The sequence below is a fragment of the Saxophila tyrrhenica genome, assembly GCF_035928015.1.
Source record: "Saxophila tyrrhenica strain CCFEE 5935 chromosome Unknown scaffold_2, whole genome shotgun sequence".
NCBI lineage: Eukaryota > Fungi > Ascomycota > Dothideomycetes > Mycosphaerellales > Extremaceae > Saxophila > Saxophila tyrrhenica.
Genome location: NW_027041734.1, coordinates 1556868 through 1579745, shown reverse-complemented (window position 1 = coordinate 1579745; position 22878 = coordinate 1556868). Strand labels below are relative to the sequence as shown.

The 22878-nt window shown below is 56.9% G+C and overlaps 9 protein-coding genes across 9 annotated transcripts; 3 read left to right on the top strand and 6 right to left on the bottom strand.

Moving 5' to 3' along the window:
- Nucleotides 1-989: 989 nt before the first annotated feature.
- On the bottom strand, nucleotides 990-2198 carry LTR77_001739 (uncharacterized protein; the record flags this gene model as incomplete). Its single annotated transcript, XM_064798999.1, has 1 exon — nucleotides 990-2198. One exon carries the CDS (start codon nucleotides 2196-2198, stop codon nucleotides 990-992), a length of 1209 nt encoding a protein of 402 aa, XP_064663326.1.
- Nucleotides 2199-2440: 242 nt separating this feature from the next.
- LTR77_001738 (uncharacterized protein) lies at nucleotides 2441-3694 on the top strand (the record flags this gene model as incomplete). The annotated part of the gene is made up of 1 exon (XM_064798998.1): nucleotides 2441-3694. One exon carries the CDS (start codon nucleotides 2441-2443, stop codon nucleotides 3692-3694), a length of 1254 nt encoding a protein of 417 aa, XP_064663325.1.
- A 648-nt stretch (nucleotides 3695-4342) lies between these two features.
- LTR77_001737 (uncharacterized protein) lies at nucleotides 4343-5266 on the bottom strand (the record flags this gene model as incomplete). Its single annotated transcript, XM_064798997.1, has 1 exon — nucleotides 4343-5266. The coding sequence occupies one exon, from the start codon at nucleotides 5264-5266 to the stop codon at nucleotides 4343-4345; it is 924 nt and encodes a 307-aa protein (XP_064663324.1).
- A 1087-nt stretch (nucleotides 5267-6353) lies between these two features.
- LTR77_001736 (uncharacterized protein) lies at nucleotides 6354-8735 on the bottom strand (the record flags this gene model as incomplete). Its single annotated transcript, XM_064798996.1, has 2 exons — nucleotides 6354-8642; nucleotides 8712-8735. The coding sequence occupies 2 exons, from the start codon at nucleotides 8733-8735 to the stop codon at nucleotides 6354-6356; spliced, it is 2313 nt and encodes a 770-aa protein (XP_064663323.1).
- Nucleotides 8736-9517: 782 nt separating this feature from the next.
- Nucleotides 9518-10747, bottom strand: LTR77_001735 (uncharacterized protein; the record flags this gene model as incomplete). Its single annotated transcript, XM_064798995.1, has 4 exons — nucleotides 9518-9832; nucleotides 9888-10426; nucleotides 10475-10672; nucleotides 10723-10747. 4 exons carry the CDS (start codon nucleotides 10745-10747, stop codon nucleotides 9518-9520), a joined length of 1077 nt encoding a protein of 358 aa, XP_064663322.1.
- A 245-nt stretch (nucleotides 10748-10992) lies between these two features.
- Nucleotides 10993-13229, top strand: PFS2_2 (pre-mRNA cleavage and polyadenylation factor (CPF) complex subunit; the record flags this gene model as incomplete). The annotated part of the gene is made up of 2 exons (XM_064798994.1): nucleotides 10993-11062; nucleotides 11428-13229. The coding sequence occupies 2 exons, from the start codon at nucleotides 10993-10995 to the stop codon at nucleotides 13227-13229; spliced, it is 1872 nt and encodes a 623-aa protein (XP_064663321.1).
- Nucleotides 13230-13919: 690 nt separating this feature from the next.
- PSY2 (Platinum sensitivity protein) lies at nucleotides 13920-16721 on the bottom strand (the record flags this gene model as incomplete). The annotated part of the gene is made up of 2 exons (XM_064798993.1): nucleotides 13920-15946; nucleotides 15998-16721. 2 exons carry the CDS (start codon nucleotides 16719-16721, stop codon nucleotides 13920-13922), a joined length of 2751 nt encoding a protein of 916 aa, XP_064663320.1.
- Nucleotides 16722-17369: 648 nt separating this feature from the next.
- Nucleotides 17370-18331, bottom strand: LTR77_001732 (uncharacterized protein; the record flags this gene model as incomplete). The annotated part of the gene is made up of 2 exons (XM_064798992.1): nucleotides 17370-17964; nucleotides 18018-18331. The coding sequence occupies 2 exons, from the start codon at nucleotides 18329-18331 to the stop codon at nucleotides 17370-17372; spliced, it is 909 nt and encodes a 302-aa protein (XP_064663319.1).
- A 1348-nt stretch (nucleotides 18332-19679) lies between these two features.
- LTR77_001731 (uncharacterized protein) lies at nucleotides 19680-22821 on the top strand (the record flags this gene model as incomplete). Its single annotated transcript, XM_064798991.1, has 2 exons — nucleotides 19680-22410; nucleotides 22481-22821. The coding sequence occupies 2 exons, from the start codon at nucleotides 19680-19682 to the stop codon at nucleotides 22819-22821; spliced, it is 3072 nt and encodes a 1023-aa protein (XP_064663318.1).
- Nucleotides 22822-22878: the final 57 nt, after the last annotated feature.

The window sequence follows — 22878 nt, the reverse complement described above, 5'->3', positions numbered from 1 at the left end:
AAGAAGAGATACTCGCCAACTCACACATAGGAGCTGAGCCAACACTGATATATCGATCCTTCGAATCGGCGCGACGCCTGAGAGCAGATGGCGGGCCATTAATCATCCATTAGCTAGAAATGTTATTGATCCTGCACGCCAACAGACAGCTGCTGTTTCGGCCCCCAAGCCACAACCGACGTGCGCATCCTGGTATTCCAGACTGCACCAGAAGACCAGCTGGCACCCAGACCACCCAGACCCTCCATTGCATTCGATCGAAAACAGGTGTTGTTTGCCGGCGATAGTCATCGCCCTACGAGCTGGGTTTTCAGTAGCAAGTGTAACTCTGTGAAGAACGCCTTTGTCAGCTTAGGCCTGCCATACATGTAATCATCATGCTTTCGGTACGTAAACAACGGTTCTCTTCGGCATGCCGTGCTGGGAGGAAGAGACTGCCGCTCTAGATGAGATGAAGTTAGCCTTGTCCCCATGCGCAGGAGTTCTAAGCTTAGAAAGAAGCTAACGCAGAGCCTAGCTAGACAGCTTGGCGGGACGCCTTATCGTCTCGACTTCACTTCCCCGGCCGAGGTGAGTGAGGTTGGGTTAGACTCTTGTGAAAGGCGAAAAAGGTGCTGGCATGCAACGCTGCACGATTGTCGAGGTGATACGCAGATGGGAATATTTCTCCGAGCCAGGATGATTTGTCAACACAGTACATCGGCTTCGCGTTGACAGCATCAAAGCGGCAATTCTCGAATATCTGCAGTAGGGCGCCTGAGCCCCACCCAGCCTTGTCCGGAATTGGACAGAAACTCGGTGCCTGGACAGAGCAGCGCCTCCACCTGGGGAGAAATCGAGAAGCGCATCCCCGTTGAGCTGAAGTTGCTGATCGTGCCACGCGAGCTGAATGCCTCGAGCCTGTTAAGTTCATGGTCATGGTTCGAGAATGAAGTTAATAGCGGCAATCCACGGTATTTGCTTCCAATCTGTCAAGATAGACAGCTCATTCACCCACCACCTCCCTTCCTCTCCACCTCCAGCATCGCATCCACCACCTGGAACACGCCCGTAACAAGCTTCATTGTCCCCTCGTCGACCTCTCCACCAAAGCGCTGTTGGATCTTGTCCGGATGCCAGCGCACGCGCTCAGCTTTGAGCGTACGTAATCGATCCTTAGCGCTGTCGGCAGGCGCGCGACGCATGAAGGCCTCGATGTTGGGCTTGAGGACGAGTTTGCCGGGAAGTACGGGCCAAGGGAGGCGATTAGCGAGCTTAGTGTCGGAATCGCTTGGCTGAGAAGTGAGCAACTTGGACCAGGAGGAGAGGTAGGTGGACCAGGCGGTGGTGTACTCGGATTCTGATGGCGCCTCCTTGGTAGGCTGAGTGGCGGGACGGTTGGAGTCGCCGGTAAAAGCATACTCATACCTCTCCCACGCATCCTCATCCTCCTCGCCATCGCCAGCACCTTCTCTACCCTTCCACCGCTGCGCCCTCTCCCAAGCCTGCCTCTCCTTCCTCCGCACAAACTCCTCCCGCTTCCTGGTCCTCTCTTCCTCCTCCGCTCTCCTTTCTTTCTCCCTCTTCTCCCGCTCAAACACCACCTCAGGATTCTTTCGCTCCCACATCTTTTCCTTGACGTACGTGACATACTCTTCATCGTTCATCTGCTCCAGCTTGCCAGTCGTCGCATTCTGCTGGGCCGGGCGCGGATAGACGTGGATGGGCTGGTTATAGACGCTCTCCCAATAGGCTGCAGCCCCCTCGTCGTCGGCCAAAGCGTCGAAGAGCGATGCGCGGAAGGCGTCTGTGTCCATGGAAGAAGGGTCCGCGGGTTCCCGAGGGAAGGGATGCGCTGCATCGGAGTCCTGCGTATCTGGGTCCTCGCGGGAAGGAGTGCCATGTTTCCTGCGCTTCTTATGGTGCCGACGCTCGCCGGCCGAATCGTAGCTGTCCTCCCGCCGTGAGCGGCGATGCTTTCTACGATCGTCTTGTGGATCTTTCGTGCCATGCTTGAATCGGAACTTCGATGCGCGAGGTGATCGCCATTCGTCCTCACGCCGTGATCTTCTGCGACCGTCTATGTTCTCTCGTTGGTCGTCTTTGATCGCATTGTGTCGGTCAATTTCGTTCTGAAGGCTTGCGAGGATCGCATCGTGGTCTGTCTCGCCCTCAAGGCTCTGCTCTACCTGTCGGCGACTTTCCTCGAGCGATGGCATGCTGACCTCCCAGTTGCACACCGTCTGAGAAGCATCATCATGCTATACCATGTCTTGTCATGTGGAAGAAGCCTCCACGGTTCTTGCCTTTGATGCGGCATGAATCGCTTATCGATAACAACGGAAGTCTTGGCAGTATCACCTCAGGCAAGAGCTACCGCGAGCTCAAACATCGTTGTACAACACCACCACATGCATCCCCACTGACCATTCCGATTCGAACACCGCCACCGCCAGCGACAATGGCAGACCCCACCGCGAATGACCTCCTCACCACCAAAGCCCCCGACGCCGCCCTCTCAGTGCAACTCCACCCCCTCGTCCTGCTCACCATCACCGACTACATCACCCGCCACATCTCCCGTCGCCAGCCCAACCCCATAGTCGGCGCCGTCATCGGCCAACAAAACGGCCGCACAATCACGCTCGAGCACGCCTACGAAGTCAAGACCTCATTACAGAATGATTCCGACATCCTTCTCAATCATGAATTCTTCGCGGATCGGATGGAGCAGTACAAGGACGTACACAAGGTTCCAGCATTAGATGTGCAGGCGGTTTTCATGCTGGGAAGCACAGTGGGGCCGGCGGAGGAGCATGCAAAAGTGGTGAAGCAGGTGCAGGAGATGGTGGAGACGGATGCGATTATGTTGGTACTATTTCATGCCGAGATGGTGGATCAGTTGCAGGGAGGGAAGCTGCCGATTACGATATACGAGAGCGTGGTAGATCAGCAGGAGGGTGGAGAGGTTGGAAGCAAGGACGTCAGATTCCGGGAATTGAGCTTCGAGGTCGAGACGGGCGAGGCAGAGATGATTGCTGTGGATTTCGTGGCTACGGGCGGTGGAAACGCGACAGCAGTACCTCAAGCAGCGGACACGATCCCGCCTCCTGGAACGGTAGAAGCGGGCAGTAGTAAAACTGCAGAGAAGAAAGGGAAAGGCAAAGGCAAATCGAAAGACGACGACAGTGACCCGGACAGCACGCACTCCGTCCTCTCCCCGGAAGACGAAGAACTCATCGCCTCCCTCACCGCCAAAACCAACGCGATCAAAATGCTCAACCAACGCATCAACCTCATCCGCTCATACCTCCAGTCCCTACCGCCCAGCTACCTCACCTCGCCCACCTCCACAGAAGCCCCAGCAGAAGATACCAACCACCCCCTCCTCCGCAGCATCTCCGCCCTCCTCTCCCGCCTCCCGCTCCTCGCGCCCCCGACATCATCCTCCGAAACCACCCACCACTCCTCCCTCGCCTCCGCCGCGTCAAAGGAGAAGGAAGACGTGCACCTCACAACCCTGCTCTCCTCCCTCACGCGCTCGATCTCCGAAGCGCAAGCGCTGGGTTCGAAATTCCACACCTTGACGCGGGAGAAGACTGCCAAGGACCGGAACGTGATGTCTGGAGGCGGAGGGAGAGGGGGGTTCGGGCAGGGGGAGGCTTACGGGGATTTTGGAGCGTCCGGGGCTTCGGGGTCGGGGCTGGGGTCTTAGAAGGATCTTGGTTCTACGGCTAAGGGGTCGACTGGGCGTTCTTATTCTGGGTTTGGGGGTGGTGGGGGGAGTTATGGGGGTGGAGCTGGGTACGGAAGTGGCTATGGTGGTGGCAGCGGTGGTTATGGAAGTGGTGCTTACGGAAGCGGAAACACTTATGGAGGAGGCTTTTATCGATGAAGCGACGATGCATTGTGAGCGTTTCAAGCGACGAGGAGCATGACTTGCTGGTTGTTCAATTGGGGCGCATATGTACTGATGGGCTGATGCTGTTCAGCTCGATTGATGAGTTGAGGTGTCTTGATTTGCTAAACCACCATGTCTACAACAAGAAAATCTGCAAGTTTGACCACCTTTGCCCCGAACAACTTGCCAATGTCTAACAAAGCGCCCTGTGCCGGACATCTCTCCTGAACTCCTGCCTCGATAACGACATAGGAAAAGTGCAAGTTCGAATGAAACAGAACGCCAGACACCTGTATTGAACATCTCTCCTGAATTCCTAGCCCGATATCGTTCCCTTGACAAACTCCGTGCCCTCGTGTCCTGCCGTGATGCTCTCGCCTTTATTCCTGATCCAAGCATGCCCTGTCGTGATACCCTGCAGCAATCTCCCATGATGCTGTGAGTTTGATGCTTTGCGCGCGTTCAGGCTTCGATGACCTTCATCTGCTCAACGGCATCCATCTCGCGGCGGCGGATGCGTTCGGCGAATGTGAGGAGGCTCTTCGGCTTGACTGGCGTCGCCTCGTCAACTTCGGATGACTCGTTCGGAGGCGTGGTCGGTTCATCATCTTCGTCATCGTCGCTCGTCTCGCCTTCAGACTCAGACTCGCTTCCCTCGTCGTCGTCGGTAGTGTTGGAGTCAGACGTCGACCCCGAATCCCAGCCCTCATCATCACCACCGCTCGAAGTCGAAGACCCACCCCACCCCTCATCACCACTCTTCTCATCACCACCCCACTCAGCCGCCTGATACACCACCCCCTTCTTGTTCTTAAACTTGCTCGGCATCCACTCCTCACTCTCTTCTTCAACAAACCCCTGAGCTATCTTCTGCACCTCAGCCCCCCAGGCCCCGGGCGAGTAGTCCATCTCGAACCCTTCGTGCTCGAAGCCCCTGACGTCGCTGCGCAGCACTTCACGGCGCATTAGGCTCTGCTTTCTTGGGACTTTGTGCAATTCGATGTACGACTTCGACGGCGCTGGGGCGCGCTTCCTCAGCGGGCCGCTTGGGAGAATGCGGTCGAGTTCGCTCAGCGCCTTCTCAAACTCATGCTGCGCCTTGATGCGGTCCGGGTGGTCTTCAAGCAGCGCGAGGTCGTAGAGAAACACCGCCAGCAGCTGGGCCTCAGCCTCGACGCGGAAGCAGTTGTCGCAAAAACCAGCGATGGCGTGGTAGAGTTCCGAAGTGCCGCCGCGGCAGGCGATGCTGAGCTCGTAGTCCTCTTCATCTGCAGCTCGGACGCGGGAGGAGGGGTACTTGATTTTGATGTTGGTGTTGCAGTGGGAGAGGCGGACGGTGTGGGTGTGGCGGCAGGTGGTGAAGTGGTAGGTTTGGATGCGGCACATGATGGCGGTGGTGGTGCTTTGGTTGATTCCACGTGGGAGGGTTGTGGTGAGGTGTACAAATGATGAGTTGGTCGTAGTGAGGAGGTGGTGAAGAACGTCCGGCGCTCCTTGTGGTGTTTGAAGTCTTCGGTTTGAGTTTTTCTGAGTGGTGCGGATGATTTGCACGTGTTGACTCGGCTGGTGAGACTGGTCTGCTGAGGTGGTCCGTGAAGGCACAAGGCAGTCGTCGTTGAGTCACCAGATATGTCTTGCTCTGAATCCAGTCAGAAGATGTCTCGCACAACACAAATGCTTTCAAACAATGTCTTCACAAGAAAATATCTCACAGTCAACGTCAAGTCTCAAGTCCAAGTTCTCAGACCAGAATGAAGCAGAGATATGTCTCGTTCGAAGTGGAGCCTGTATTGTCCTCAATAGCGACGCACGTCGACAATACGAGTTTCAGACTACCCTTCCCGTTGTCAAGAAGACCAATGGGCATTGAAGAGGTGGTTGGGACGAAGGGTAAAAATAGATGTGCGTCGTTGTCCCGAGCGCTGAAGTGAAGTTGTCTGAAGAGTGAGGTGAGGTTGAGACTTGGGCGTTGCGACTGCCTTGACTCCCCTGGCGCCTTCCTGCTGGCGTGGAGACGAGATGAGGGGGTTGTCGCTGCCGAGTCGAGGGAGGTTTCATTCACATGCCAATGACCTCTGACGCGTGATGAGAGAGGATGTTCTTGTGCGACGTTACATGCCCGACCTGCCTCATGCGTCGGTCGCCTTGGCCCTGACAAGCTTGACTGGGCCAGAAACCACCATATACAGTCCCTGCGATCACAGTATAAGCATGTAGTTAAGGTATGGCCGCAAAGGCTTCGAGCAGAACATCTCTTATACAACAGCAGATATGTATCTCTATCTACACCCATCGCCCGCTCAGCGCAGCCTTCGTGCAAACACCACCAAACGCCTCGCTCCCAAGGGTATCCGCAAACCGATATCAGCAATACTCCGCAATAATCATGAACACTCCTTTCACCTCCATCCCGTCACCATCCAGCATGGGCGAATCACTGAACTCCGCTCCCACGATACGTCCCACTCATCAATCACCCCTTTCCGCTCGCGCTCCGCCACCACCGCTTCTTCCCTTTCTCCTTCTCGGTCCCCATCGACTCCGCACCCGCCTCTCCATCTCTGACCCTCCCCTGCTGCTCCACACCAGACCTCGCCTGATCCATAGAAACGCTCTTACTCCCCCCAACTCCCACCCCCGGACTCGACCCCTTCGATGGCCTCGTCAAACTACTCATCGTCCTCGACAAACCCCCGGACGAAAAGTAATTCCGACTCCGGCTCGAACCAGACCGCTCAGTGCCCATGGGTTGAGTCGAAGTCCGGCGGACCGAACTGGGGGAGACGAGCGGGGTGTGCAGATCTTCGGACATGTTGGTATTGGCGTCTTGAATATTGCCTGGCGAGGTGGGGATGGAGCGTAAGACCGGATCGGGTTTGGTTGATTGCGGTGGGTGGGGAAATCTCGAGGGGTCGAGCATGGCACGGAGGGAGGAGGTGCGTTTGGGGTGGGCGGTCGGCTGGGTTGGGGTGATGGTGACGGCGGAGTCGAGGGGTTTGGCGAAGGTGCTTGGGCCGTCAGATAGGGTATGCTGGACTAGCTGTGGCTGCGTGGCGTAGTGCTGAACTGCGTCATTGGAGGTGTTCGTCTGGTCAACGAAGTTTGTCGGCTTCGTTGGCACAGGAGGCTCTGGCTCTTCGTCCTTCCACTGGTCCAGTGACGGCAACGGCGGCAGTTCACGGTTCAGGTTGATGGGCGGCTTCTTCTTGGACTTTGCAGACCCATCAGGGGTGCCTTGACCTTTTCCGTCATCCTCGTTATTAGTATCGACGTTAGTCGTGCTGTCCCTGCGCTGGAACGGCCGCCAACTCTTCCACTTGCTCGAGGTGTAGTCGTTCGACGACAGCGCAGAAACAGCACTGCGCACAGAGTCAATCGAGCGCGACCGACTCTCCGGCCGACTGATATCGAAGCTCGGCTGACGACTTGGCTTCCGACTCGACTGGCGAGAGCTTGGCCGTATAAACTCTCTGATCTGGCGCGTAATGCTCCGCGACCTGCTAGGTACTTCAGAGTGGTTCGCAGTCGAGAAAGGTGCTCTCGGCCGTCTTTCGGGATACACCTCTTGAGGGTTGACAGGGTTCGTAGGAGCTGTGGCAAAAGTGTCCAAGCTGTCCTTGCCCTGGCGGCTCTCCGGCCGCAGCATCTCCAGCTCCGTCCGACTCTCTGAACGAGGAGTGTGTCGCTTGCGGCTGGTGGATCGCCTCATCTCCGCGCTTGGTCGACTGTTCGAGCGCTGGTGAAGAGAGACGGGCCCGCTCATATCCGTGTCTGACTTTGGGACTGGCTTCCGGGCTGGTATGCGTATCGGTGCAGGGGCTTTCTCGATAACGACAGGCTGTGCATCCTTGACAAGTGGCCAGGCTGGCTCAGCTACACTGTCCGCAACCGCGAGTTCAAGGACGTCACTCTCGTTTCGAGCATGTTGCAATGCCTTCGCTTCCTCCTGCGCGTGCTTGTGCTTCTCCAACTCCCGCCGCATCCAGTCGTTGTCAAGAACATTAGCCTTCGCATCAACGCCATCTTTCGGTCCCGACAGCCAATGCGATGATGTCCGCTTCGAAAGATGTGCCGGAGTATCAACAGCACTGGTAGGCGCAGTAGAGCCTTTCCAGCCGTAGTCCGTCGCGTCAGATGCAGAACCGGTCGTCATCATCGAGCTCGACCTAGGCACACTTCCTGGCCGTCGTAGCGCGTCTTCCTTCATCCTCGTATTCCCAAACTGCAATGGCTGCGACTTCGATCGCGTGTGAGATGCAGAACGAGCCTTTGCAGGTGGCAAAGCTGGAGCTGGCCGTATGGGTTCAGGAGGTACTTGTTCTTCCTCTTCCTCATCCTGCTCACTCCTCACCCTCTCCCACAGCCCACCACTATACTTCCTGGGCGCTTTAGGCTTTTGCTCCACCTGCGGTGGCCTAGACTCGGCCTGTTTGCCATTGCTGTCGGCCCTTTTCCTCTCAGGATGCGCGAGTGTATACACAGGATCTAGCGGTGCTCCTGCATCGTCATCATCATCCTCCAACGCCTGCATGAATGCCGCATAGTTCAGTTGGGTCTTGTAGTCCAGCTGCGGCTCTTCGTCTCCGTCATCGCCAAACCGTTCGTGGTAGACATAGTCGGACGGCTTGAAGTTCTGCAGCACCAACGCGCAGGCCGTTCGCAGCTCGTAGTCGACTCGTGGAGACAGCGGCGGGACGACGGATTTGGGCGTGACGGGCGGCGAGTCTCCTCCATCGTCGTCTTTGCGGTGCGCGCCGATCTTCTGTGCGTGAAGAATGTGGAGTCAGTTGGACGAGCCAGCTTGCGGTGGGGCAGGGCAGGAGGCATTTACCAGTCGCGGTATCTCCCACTTCATCCTGCCGTGTTATTGCAGGCCTCTCGTGCTCGACCTGTCGTCTGTTGAGGTCATGGAGAAGAGAGTGATGTCGTGTAGCAAGCAAGTCGGTGTTCCGGCCGCCAGCAGGGCTGAAGGACAGGCGTGCAGCAAGAATAAGCCAACAGAAGCTGTCTCACCTTTAGAGCACCTGCATGAGCTGTACTCCCGCGCTTCCACGCTGCAGCTAGAGATCAGTGTCACCCGGTCACTCCAGAATCTGTAGACGAAGGCAGTGCCGTTGTCGGACAGGGAGAACAATAATCTAGGTATAAAGAACACTTTCTTCCTCCCTTCAACGTCGCGCTGAAAGTCAATCGATCATCCAACACCGAGGCCGAAGCTCCTTCTTGCCTAAATCGATAGGAATCGCGAACACAGCCAATCACCGCAGAGGACGAAATCTGAAACATCACGAACTCCCAAAGGGATCGACGGGGTCTGGATGCGGCGTCGCTGAGTCAGTCTTACCGCTTCTCTTATACATACGTGTACTTGGTATGCACGGTATGAATCCGAAACAGAGCTGGATGATGCATGGAGTGGACTCCTCAGCGCTTAGCGGACAACACATCTTTCTGTACCATCGCTTCCAGCATCCCCGTGAACGTCCAATGCGTCGGACGAAATGGGCCACGAATCTTGAAAGCCACGTGGCGTGCGCCGCTAATCTCGCATTGGAGAACCGTAATACCGGATATACAGAACATCCACATCCCGCCCACGTGTACGCGGCTCATATCAACGGATATAAAGTACGAGTCTCAAGCATCCCCAGCAGCAACCTTAGCATGCCCCGGCTCCACCCCCAACTTCCTCGCCTCCCACTCCACACTCGCCTTGATCTCATCCTCCAACGACGCACCCTTCGGCTCCCATCTCAACACCTCCCTTGCCCTCTTCGCGCGCGACCGGCTATTGGCGCCCCAGATCGCCTGGCCGAAAGGTGTCAATTCGCTGGCCTCTTCAGATGAGACCGTCTTGACTTCATCAGTCTTGATATAGCCCTGCTTCTTCGCCTCCTTGGCCACGAGGCGCGAGATGTCGCCCCAGACGTGCTCGCCGTTCTCGGCGAAGTACTGCGCTCACATCAGCATCTCACCCCATCAGCGTAAGTAAGAGGACCGAACTCACATATCCCTCTTTCCCCCATAACGCAGGTTTCCCCGGCCACTCCGCCAGACTCTCCCCCGCTGCTGCATTCTCCACTAACTTCACATACAAATCCGAAAGATCGTGGACATGCACATTACTCCACAACGTCTCCCCCTTCCCCACCTGCACCCCATGTCCCTTCTCCAACGTCACCCTGGCAAGCTCTGGAACCTGATGCGAGCGCTTGTTATCCGGGCCTCTGCCTGTTCCGTAGATAGTCGGCGGACAGACGACAGCGACTTTGACTCTGTCGCCGTGTTCGGAGCCGCTGGCGAGGACGAGTTTGTCGGTCACACGGTGCGGGGCGGCGTCCGGGAAGGAGGTAATGGCGGAGATGTTGGCGAGGTCGTCGTAGATGCGGGACGAGGCTTCGCCGTAAGTCTTTTGGGAAATGTCGTCGTGGAGGAGGAGGCCGGTGCCTGATGTGTGGATGTAGAAGCCTGGGTGCGTGGGGTCGTGGGCAGCGACTCCCTTCAACATCGCTTTAACCGCCGCTTCGTGGTCCGCTGATGCGAAGTCTGGTTTCTTGTTAGCTGGGCTCTTGGTGGGCTAGTTTATTTCCGTACTTAGGACAATATCAGCTTTCTTCGCCTCGGCCTCTATAAGATCTACGCTATCGAGGTCGCCATACACCAGTTTGGAGCTGGCATAGTCTTTCGCCACGAGAGCTCCCTTGTCGCTGTTGCGGACCAGACAAGTGATGTCGTATTCGGGATGGGCCTGGGCTATGGCGAAAAGAGCATCGCCGCCAATGTAGCCGGTCGCTGATCGTGTTAGTCTTGGTGGTCAAAGTAAGGTTATTTTAGATACTTACCGCCGGTCGCGAATATCTTTGTCATGGTACAGAAGATATGTCTTGATGTTCGGATCGTGGTGTGGAAGGAAGACTGAACGATAGATGAGAATCTTATACTATACTAGTACCTTGTTCTCTTACACGATCTCAAGTGCTACGAGACTGGAGCACTTGCCCAATGTCTCCCTATCTGTCGGAGAGATACAGTGCCTTCGAAACAGAATCGTCTGCCCCCCGGATCAATGACAGCACTAGATGCAGTGGGCCTGATAAATGCTCTTCCGCTTGATGAAGGGAGTCTGCTCTCTCTTCGACGGATTAGTGTCTCCTGTTAGCTCTATTCGAGACGGCGGCTCCGGTGAGTTGATAATGACCAAAGTCTAGGACCGTAGAGGACGATCGTAGGTCGTTCATCCATCGCACTTGCCGTAGCTCATGGGCTGGTGGTCTGTGCTCAACTTTCCACATGACACCAGCACTTCACGTCTTAAACTTCGAAGCATATCGATCGCTTCACGACTCCATTCGCAGCGCGCCACTACATCAGGGACTGGATGACACAATTTAGTGTTCTCGTCACGCCAAATTAGGAAATACTGCGCGCTCAATCGCAACCGCCTTGACGAGCCAGTACAAGGGGCGCTATCGACAGCGGCGCGTCTCAGGACCTGACGACGCCAATTTGCCATTGCATGCTCTAAACTGAGCTTCTGGGGCTTTAAGCGCGCGCCGCCGTGATGGATGGCTACGGGGACGACCGTGGCGGCTTTGACAGAGACAGGAGGGGAGGCGGGCGACCGAATCGCCGAAATGCTACTGACATTGGCGCAACCTACGTCCACTGGATGCAGAATCGGCGGCGGAATGGTCGAAATGCGCGAGTATTCGAAGCAGAAAGGCCCAGCGCGAGCTATGTAGAAGACATGCTCCCGCCAGCAGCGCGGAAAGGCAAGGCAGCAGACTCGATCCCAGCAAAGCACCTCCACTCGTCGCTGAACAAAGTGCGACATCCAGTGAATGTGGTGAAATGGACGCCGGAGGGTCGACGGCTGCTTACTGCCAGTACGAGTGGCGAGTTCACGTTATGGAACGGCACTGGTTTCAACTTCGAGACTATCATGCAGGCGCACGATTGTGCTGTGCGTGCTGTCACGTATGCGCATAACGATGAATGGCTTCTCTCTGCGGATCAAGATGGGTTTGTCAAGTATTGGCAGACCAATTTCAACAACCTCAAATCTTTCCAAGCGCACGCCGACCCAGTCCGCGATCTGGCCTTTGCGCCAACAGATTCCAAGTTTGTCACTGCTTCGGATGATGCTTCACTCAAGATCTTCGACTTTGCTACCAGTGCGGAGCAGTCGACTTTGACGGGACATCAGTGGGATGCAAAGTGTGTCGATTGGCATCCTACGAAAGGGCTGCTGGTGTCTGGGTCGAAGGATCATCAAGTAAAGCTCTGGGATCCACGGACGGGGAGATGTCTTACCACATTGCATGGACACAAGAACACCGTATCGATGGCCAAATTTGAGCCCACAAACGGTGTCCTCCTAGCTTCATGCGCGCGAGACCAAACAGCACGGGTGTTCGACATTCGCATGATGCGGGATGTCTTCCTGCTGAAAGGCCATGATGCAGAGATCAACTCACTTGTATGGCATCCTATCCACTCCGCCCTTCTGACGACCGCTAGCGGAAAAGGCACCATGATCCACCATCTCCTGAACGAACAAAACCCACCATCAGGCACACCTGCCACAATTTCGCCCTACGACTCCCAAAACCCCTCAGAAGCTCCCACACAAACCATCCACCCAGCACACAAAACCGAATTCGCCCACGATTACTCAATCTGGAGCATGGACTGGCACCCACTCGGCCACATCCTCGCCACCGGCTCCAACGACAAAGTCACCCGCTTCTGGACCCGCCCCCGACCAGGCGACGACAGCTACCTCAACGACCGCTGGCACATCGGCCAATCCGCCGCCGAAGCCCAAGGCACCTGGAAGAAGAACGAAGCCCAGCGCCAACGCGAAGAGGAAGAAGCCGAAGCCGAAGACGAAGCCGACGGGCTCGTGGACCAGAAGATGCCGAGCCGCGGCGCCTTACTACCTGGCCTACCAGGACTCAATGCACCCATGCCTGCTCCCTTCCCAGACGGAACAAGCACCGGCGGCGCTCAAACCTCCCCCAATATCCCCGGTTTCCCACCCTTACCCCAAGGCGGCCCCCCAATCGACCTCGCCAAACTCCTCGAACTCAGCGGCGGCCGCCTCCCGCCTCCGGGCCAACTCCCAGGAATGCCGGCGAACTTCCCCCCATTACCGCCAGGATTCCAACCACCGCCCGGTTTCCCTCCGTTGCCGCCAGGGCTGCCGGGGATCGGGAACACGCCTACACCTACGCCGCCTACGAATGGCGCCAACGGCGGTGGGATGAGACGACGCGCCCCGCTGCCGAGTCAGGAGGAGAGTTTGCAGGAGCAGATGCGGCAGGGGCGGTATACGAAGGCGAGATAGGGTCCGACTTCTGTGCGGCGTACTTGATTTCGCAAGGGGGAAGGGGTTTGGCAGCAGCGGGGTCATGATATGGTAGATTCTGAGGTGACAAGGCGAAGCCGACACGCTTCGTCGGATGATGATCACCCCCCTCCGCTGCTGCCGGAGTATCTGGAGGAGTGGAACCTCCCGCTGTTGTTCCGTCATTAGCGAGTCTACAAATGCCAATCACCTTTCCAACCAACGAGCATCAGAAGTCGCAGCTCCAACACTCTCTCAGGAGAAGGGGCCAGAGAGAGAGGTATTTTGTTTCGGCCAGACAGCATGATGCATGATTCGGTAGTGGCATGATATGAATGCTCTCAAGCTATGGTTATGGTACAAACATCCTCCATCCATTTTCCCCTGAACCATCCGACGAGGTCAAGAAGGGACTCAAATGCCGCGCTCGAATCGCCAGCGCAAGTACCCGCAATCCCCAGCTCACCCACCCTCATCACTACCATCACCACCTCCGCCCTCGCTAGTGTCGTCTTGCTGCTCCCACCCCTTCTTCCCCGCAGCAGCAGCAGAGAGATGGATAGGCTTAATGCCAAACTTCCCCACGCTCTCGTTCTTCGTCTTCAGACTCCCCTTCCTTCTCAACATCTGCTGCCCTCCACCATTCGCATTCGAATTCCCAGCTCTATGCCCCTCTGCCTGCGACTGCATCTACGACCCCATCTGCGCCCCCATCTGCGCCTCCAACACCGGCCCCCCATTCTCCTCCCCACCCACACCAGCATCAGACTGCAGCGGCGAGCTCTGCACATTCAACTGCCCCGTCCGACTCGCAACACTCGAACCCGCGGACGCAGCGGAAGAATTACGTCGTTTCACACCTCCCATCATCTTGCCTAACTCATCCTCATCGTCTTCTTCTCTCCTCCGTTTCACAGCCATGGACTCCGGAGGACTCTGCTGCGAACCCGGCGAGCCGGAGACGGAGACGGGGGTTCTGTTCCTGCCGCGCGGGCTGTCGTCTTCCACGAGCAGAGGGCCAGTGGGGGAGGTGTCGTCGTCGTCCATCGGTTCGTCCGTAGGGCCGGAGTCGAGCGGGTCGGTGGAGGGGTCGGAGCTGGATTTCTTGTCTTTCAACGGATCGGGGGAGGAGGCGAGGATGTCCATTGGGTCGTCTGCTTCGTCGTCGTCGGGGTAGTTGACCAGGGGGCGTAGCGGGCTTGCGCCGTTCGATAAGCTGGGTTGGACGGATGCGGGAAGGCCGCCCTCGTCTTCGTCGTCGTCGGTGCTGAAGTAGGCTTCTTCGTCGCTGTCCAAACCCCGAAGACCGGCGTAGCTTTGCCGGCCGTTGACCAGGCGTTGTGGGGTGCCTTCTTGGGTCGTGAAGCTGGTGTCGTCGGTGCCGTTGGTGAGTTGGGGGTAGGGTGAGGTTAGCTGGTCGTACTTTAGCACTAGGGCTTGGAAGGTGTTGACGTAGGTGATGCGCATGAGGCGGTCGCGGTAGTTGGGGACGAGGTGCATGATCAGATTTCGTAGGCTTTCTCGCTTGATGTACTCGAAGAGCTCGAGGCAAGCGGAGTTGAGCAGATTGTCGCGCGGCATCGTCTCTTCTACGATGGCTAGTATGGGTTCGAAGAGGTTTCTCTGCATCATGTGTCGGTCATGGTATTGATTCTGCAGCCCAACGACGGTCCTGAACCACTTAAGTGCCATGAGCTTCATGTACTTCTGGGGACACGCCAGTAGCTGAGCCACTCGCGAATGCAGGTTCTCCAAAAATATGAACTCCATGGTACGGTGAGCATGCTGTCGGACGAAGAAGCAGAGAATGTCCACCAAATGGGTGTACAACGAAGTCTCGTGGATCGACAAAGTCCTCATGTCCGTTCGGCCCTCCAGCGCTTTCAGTGGCGCGAACAGTCGTTTTGCAGATGTCTCGTAGAAGTCGTCAATGAAGTCGTTCGATGCAGGATTGTACGCATGTTGGTGATCCGCTTGAGGACCAGGCCCGCCCGGACCTCGTTTCGCCATGATGTCTTGGTTAGCACCATTCGGACGGTTCGACATGTCCATGCCCATCTGACTTGTCACAGGGTCGAGGAGGATCTTAATCGCATCTGCCATTTGACTCTTAACACCAAGATCGATTTCCACCAGTAACAGCTCGATGAGCGTGTCTGTCAGCGGAACCTGCTTCGCTCTGATGGCGTTCGAAATATGGCTGCGGACCATGTGCGGGTCGTGGTCAATCAGCGCGACCAGAATGTCTGTCCCAGCCACTCGAACCGCAGCGTCGTGATGTCGTAGTGCGAACGTAATGACTGTAAAAAGGCCATGGTGGATGAAGTTCAAATAAAGCTGTGCCCGTGCTTGGGCCTGAATGTTCTTGCTCACAGCGCAGCAGTTCTGGATGAAAAGCACCGCTTCCTTTTTCTTCTCAGCCCGCTCTTCGTCTGCTGCGGCGAAGATTTCGAATAGCGACCTTAGCCACTCTTCCCTTCCCTGCAAATGGTTGACAATATCAACCTGGTGGTAGAAGATCAGGCTGTTCAGAACGGAAAATGTCGGGTCGTCCAGTATTCGTGCCAAGACCACGTCTTTCAGGTAGAGTAGTCGATATGTCCAATGGATCTTGGATCTGATGAGTTGGCTTTCAATCGGTACCACTTCCTTGAAGCGAGACGTGTCGGAGAGCCATTGGCGATGATTCGCGCGATGTGAAGGGAAATCGGGGTCATCTAGGATGAAGTCAGCTCAAATTGCCACCACATCTGAAAATGCTTCCTTACACTCCAGAGCGCCCACGACACCCATGACCACTTCGTCCGTGACGCAGTGCTCAATAATGCCAGTGTCGTTGAGCAAAATCAAATGCTTCATAATCGTGCACAGCCTATGCAAATCCGGCGTCGACTCCTGCTGCTCCGCCAACTCCACCAACGGCGCCAGCTTCAAGATATACCCTTGCGCCATGATATGCTTCCCCAGCCCATCCCGTCCGTTCGGCGTACTCGTAATCTGCCGCAGCGCAATTTCCACGTCCTCCAGATGCCCCAGCTGCGGCTCCGGCAGCACGATATGACTGACGGTATCCAGCAGATCGTCCGAGAGGTCGTCCCCCGGCGCTGCCGCAGCAAGATGCGTCTGCACCTCGCTCACGAACTCCCAGATATGCGCGCAGCCCTCCGCCTCTTGGAAGCTCAACGCCATATCCGTCCCCGAGCTCTCCGTCCATACTATCAGCGTATCCTGCTGTTTCTGATACCCATCATCCTTCGTGATCCGCGTCTCCAGCAACGTCCGCGCCACATCCTCTTCGCTCACCACCGTGATCCGCGCGTCCAGCGGCTCAGAAGGGTGGTCGGGCGGGACGAAGTACTGTCCCGTGCAAAACCCCGTCCCGCGATCGTACCAGTCGTTATTCTTCAGCTCGTAGACCTTGACGCGCTTGCGGTCTTGGTTCGCCGCGGCTGCGGCGACGTTGGATGACGCCGTCTGCGCCGCGTTCGCCATGTCCCACCCCGCGCCTTCCCCGTCGCTCGCCAGGGCCGAGGACAGGTGAGGTGGTTGGCGCGGAGGTCCTGCTTCTTCAGCGCATCGCACGCAGGAACAGTGTGCGGGTGTTGTTGTTGAGGTGAAGTGGTTGTTTCCGCTTATCTACGTGTCGGGCGGGCTCGGAGGTGGCGCCTGGAGGCCGGAGGTTGCACCAGCGTCGCGTAGGTGCCGGCGCAAACACAAGGCAGCGTGCAGCTGTCGCGCGGAGAGTGGGTGGAGGGCGGCGCGGGAGTGGTTACTGGGTCCCAGTCGCGGTGGTGTGGTTAGCTTGGGTGACGCAATTGCGGACCGTTGTGAAGATCTCCTTGTCGCGTGTGCCGCCGCAAACTCTGAAGGCGATATAGTGCCCTGTGCGCCCGAACTAGCTGGTGCTCGCTACAAGTCTTATTTGTGGTATAACCTTCGAGCACGTCTTGTCCTAATCAACGAATAACAGGCACATGAATCGGAGAGTGTCTGGGCCAGTTGACGTGCATGAAGGGTAGAGAACGGTACGGCGATGGATGTACCACCCAAATCTGCGTCATCGCCACCACCTATTTTCGGCTCGGCTGGCGCGCTTCAAAGACATATCATGAGACGAACTATACATTTTCTGCTCTCTGCCTACTTCAAGAACGACCCATTCGTCTTCGCCAGACACTCATCGTAATACGGCTGGAAAGCCAGGAAGCCCTTCTCCTGCGTCCCGACTTGCTGGTAGGAGTACTTCGCCTCCTCATCAGGGATGAGGGTCTTCTTATGCCCGCTGCCTTGCTCAGCAGCATCGACCAGCAACTGCGCATGGCATGTCTTGTCCAACGAGATGAACCAGAAAGCCGCGGCGTCGATCGTGTTGCCGACTGTGAGGAGGCCGTGGTTCTGCAGAATAACAGCCTTGCCGTCACCAAGGTGCTCTGCAATCCGCTGGCCTTCTTCGCGGTCAAAGACCACGCCGCCGAACTGAGGGTAGACGGCGTGGGACTTGTAGAAGCGCAGGGAGTCTTGAGTCATCATGTCGAGCTCCCTGCCGAAAGCCGAGAAAGCCTTGCCATAGACGGAGTGAGCATGGCAGGCTGCGTGCACATCTGGTCGAGCTTTGTGGATCTCGCTGTGGATGGCAAAGGCGGCGCCGTTGATGGGTTGGTCGCCGATGACGATATTGCCGTCCTCGTCTACAAGGATGAGGTCTGAGACGCAGATCTGGGAGAAGTGCATTGATCTAGCAAGCCTATCAGCATCACATATCGCTCTTCCAGGACTGGTAGAACATACAGCGGGTTCAACCAAAAGTGGTCTGTCAGAATAGGATCCCGCACTGATATGTGTCCCGCAACACCCTCATCAAAGCCTCGATCAGCAAAGATGCGGTAAGCGGCAGCGAGATGCTGCTTCCTGTACAAGCGTTCCTCCTCCAGACTCTCGAACTTGGGATAGGAGCGGATCTTGAGTTGGCGACCATCTTTCGTCCGACCTACTGCACCGCCTTTCTGATTCTCATCGCTCTCTTTGCTGAGCGTGCTCGACCTGAATGTGTCGATGCTGTGCGCCTTGGAGGGCTCGGTGACTTCGACTGCCATTGGTGCCATTGTGTTAGTATCTTTCTATTTCGTTGACTCAATGGTTCTCAGAATTGTAGATAGAAGATGACGAGATGGGAAGGCATTGAAAGGTCGCCACTATATGCCCCGAGGTCGGCTTTTGCTTTGGCGGAGGCCCCAGATCTTCAAATGCGGAGGTGTTGTTGTTCCCACTCATTGGACGTCGGGCAGTACTTATGCTCTGTACCTCGAGCTGCTGCCGATGCAACCGAGAGCACGAATATGCTACTTGGGAATGCATGGTGCATTGAAGTAGCGGGAAGGTTCTCTTGCCATGTGTCTAGGGAAGGCCAGCTCGTCGGGCATTCGAATCTGCAAACCGAGAGTCACGACACATCTGCGACCGATGGGGTGAGGTCGTGCTCCGAGTATGCGGGACTGCGTGAACCACTCCATCGTGCTGGTCGGGAGGACGGTGGAAGGTGTTCCAATGGGTTGGACGAAACACAGCAACATTGGCACAACGCCATGCGGAAGACGCCTTCCATGGTTCTGGCGTTCCCACGTGCTTACCATGCCCATAACGTTCTTCCGAGTCTCCTCATCACCATTGGAAATGACTCCAGAATGTTTCAAACCTCCAACCTGGAGAACGATCCGGGGACTCCTCGAATGTTCCTTGGAGAAACACCACGCTAGCGCTCGGCTGGGGACATTAATAACATCCGATCTTGTTGACGGACGATGGCAGCATGTGCTTCGCCGTTGCACGCTGTCTTGGGTCAGCCAGAGAGAAACTGCCCAGGAATACCTTAAAAACGTTTGCGGTGCCATCTGACAGCGCACGACGAAGAACGAGAACGACCACGCAAGCATCCGCACGAGCTGGTGATCCCCGATGTTGAGCATCCGATAAGCTTTTCTGCATTTCTAATTTCGGCAGGAGGAACATCTTCAAGGCCGCGGCAATCCAAGGCATCCTCGAGCAATCATCTTGTCTTGTGGAGACGATGTAAGCACGAAGTCATATTGTCTATCTCGTCTGCACCTTTGGCCCCTCAGGAGACAGTCATCGAGCAGCGCAGCTTTAATATACTCGCGGCCAAGGCAGATTGGAAGCTATTTCCTTTGCCGTGTATAGCGTGAGCGGGACCGCATTCGTGGCGCACGCATTACCGCCAGGCTATCGGGGATACGAGAAGTGTATCTGGCTTCACGCTCTCTCTCATGCTCTGAAGGGAGCCTGGAGAGAACGACCATCCTTGTTCTTAACATCTTCATGCCTATCATACAATTCACCTTGTCGTGATCTACCAACCACACCGATGCCTGCATAGGCGCCCACGTCGATCAGCGGCTCCCAGCCGCGTAGCGGGACAGCATTCTAACCACCAACATGTCTATCTTCTCGTCGAAGAAGAAGCAGCCAGACGACAAGAGCAAGCCGCAAGCTACTACAACCACAACCACCAACAGCAATGGCGCAAACGGCACGGCGAAACCAGTCAAACCCACCGTCCAGACGCGCGGTCCTCCACCCAGGAATGCACAGCCTGGCATATCGCAGCAGTCCGGCGCCCCACTCAGTCCTGCTGAACGGACAGCGCAGCGAGCGGCGTTGATGGCAGCGAGTCGGCAGCGCATGAACGACAGCAGTAATCCGGACTATTCGATCAGCGGCAGTTTCAGCTCGTCGAAGGGGCGCAGCTCGCATCCGTCGGAGGAGAAGGCTCAGCCCGTCAAGAGCTCGCACAAGACACTCGTGAAATCGCCGGAGGGGAAGAAGACGAAAGGGAGTCCTGAGAAAGAGCCAAAGGAACCAAAAGACTCTAAGCCTTCGACACACTTCTTCTCAGCAGCGACTTTTTCGAGGAAGTCTGCTCCGCCGTCGGAGCATCGGGGATCGGTTGAGAAGGACGAGGGAGTGGTTGATACGATTGGATCTGTCGAGAAGACTCCAGCTTTGCCGTCCGAGAGTACGGCGCCTGGGTACACCGTCGGAGGAGACGATAATACTTCCGCTCGAGGACAGCCGACGCCTCAGCCCTCGGAAGACTCGGGATACGGGTCTGCGGCTCGGTCGGTGGTGAACACTTCTCAGACCGATGGTGAGGCCCAAGCAGCTCCGAAGGCCAGGACTGCTTCATTACCACGTGTTGACAGTGGTGTTGCTCCAAAGCTGAACTCGGCTTCGACAAGAAGGCCCGGGCAAGAAGACAAATCTCTAGTCGCACCACCTGACGCGAAGACTCGATCTAGAGGAGGTAGCAAGTCTGGTGTCTACGTCTCGAGGCTGGATCCAGGTCCTAGCGGTTCGGACTTCGCATCGAGGCTCGTCAACTTCAGCAAGCCTTCGTCCGAGGCATCCAGACTGGGGGACTCGAAGAAGCCTGCCACACAGACAACTCAGTCTCGCGAGACTGGTCCAGCTCCATCCGAACAGATGAACAGTCGCGGACGAAGCACTGCGCAGAAGCCTGCCCAGTCGCCGGTCGCTCAGTCTTTTGACAGGCCGCAACCTCAGTACGCACAAGCAGAGCGCTCTGTGTCATCCTCGCGGTCCGTCGAAAGACCCAAACCATATCCAACGCAGGCTGCAGATACGTCTTCGTTCTATACAGCACCAACGGGGACGCGGACGCCTGAAGGTCCCAGGACGTACACCCCAACTTCAATGACTTCAGCTGGAGCTGAGCAGCAATATAATTATTCGCCAACTGCAGCGAAGTCTCCTGTCTCCTCTCGCTTCGCCGATGGGGCCACTCTAGCGGCTCTACAGTCGAAGTACTCGGACTCCCAAAGAACGGTCGACACTAATCCGGTACCGAACGTTAACCACGGTAACCAGCTGTCCTACCAGCCGCTGCAATCCCCCACAATGCCGCCACCCAACCACCACACCAGCACATCAACCATATCCGACCAGTCTGCAAGACGCTCCACCCTCCCCCCTGTCTCTGCACTCGAAGGCTACAAAGTCAACAAGCGCGGCCAGATCCTCGACGAAGAGGGCTCTGCGATCGGCGAGCTGTTCGAAGGCGACCTGATCGACTGTGTCCGCCAGAAAGTCAATGCGGACGGTGAAGTGATTGATGAGTTTGGCAGTGTTGTTGGACGTGTCAGACCCGTTCGACGCGCTGGCGTTGCTTCTGCTGTGAGGTACTCGGAGGAGAGTCAGAGATCTGCGTTTCAGTCGCCGGTTTACAGGACGCCGATGTTTTCGGCTGCGGCTTCGGTGCATAGGCGGGAGTCGAACGCCTCCCAGATGACGGGCATGCAGTCGCCGATGGGTATGGGGCAGCAGAGAGCTGTGCCGAGTGGGATGGCGGCGCAGACGATTGTTTCGCCGCTGGATGGGCAGGGCAATACGTTTATCGCGGAACTGGACGCTTCGACAGAAGCAGAGGCGTTCCCGATTATGGACCACAGCGACATCTTCGTGCCGACCTTTGGATCTTCCCAGCGGTCACAAAGTCCATCACAACTGATGAAGGCCGAACTACCAGCGGTCGAACGACGACGATCCTCAGACCACTCGCAATACAGCGACGACACACCACCCCTCGAGCAGAAGCCCAAGAAATGGGCGTCCCGCTACTTCGACCCCGGCCCGAACGAAGTATCCCAATCGCCAGTGGCATCACGCCGCAACTCCAAGAGCCCTGCTGCCAACAGACGAACAAGCACGATGGACTCCCAATTCACCGCCCGCCGCGCGTCAGCCGTCGAACCAGTCCCCAAGCGCGCCTCGACAATGGACTCCCAATCCGCCTCTCTCCCCCGCCGCGCCTCCCAATCCACCATCCCGCCCACCCCGACCGTCCCCTCTGCCCCCGTCCCCGCCATCAAAACAGAAGCGAAGCAAGCTCCCAACGGCTACAAAGCCGTCCTCGGCCCCACGCTCGAAGACCTTGCGGAAGAATCACCCTCCCGCTCCTTATCTGCGACAAGCAAAGCGAGCAAATCCACCAGCAACCTGCACGCCGATGCCCAGCGTCTGAGCGTCGCGAACGGTGCCAGCCCTGTGGGCTCGAGGAGGGCGAGTCTGCAGATGGGGAGTAGTCTGCATCCGCAGAGCGCGAGGGCGAGTTATGCGCCTGTTCGGCGGAGTCCTCTGTCAAACTACGGTACGTTCCCTCCCTTTCCATATCCCCCCTCATAAACCTCTCACTAACTGTCGTGTTTTCGGTAATGTAGAAGCCACACCCCCCGGCTCCTCTTCCTCAACCACGCAAACCGCCGCGCCGAGCCGCAGCCCCAGCGCCCGCGCCGCTGCCTCCGTTCCCCGAGGCGATTTGAGCACGCAACGAGGGGGCGAAGATGAGGATGGCGAGGACGCGGCGCCCGCGCCGGATATTCTGCGCTCGAAGCCGAAGGTAGCGGGGAAGAGCGAGAAGAGGGGCAAGAGTCCGAAGCCGCCTAAGGGGAAGGAGAAGGAGCTTGCGCCTGCGGCTCGCCCTGGGGCTGGGAATTTGGATACAGTGGAAAAGGCGAAGGTGGTGGAGAAGAGGAAGTCGAGGTTTAGTTTTATGCGGTAGGAGGGGAGGTGATGGGTGGGGAGATCTAGGAGTAAGATGGTGTGGGTATCTAGGGGT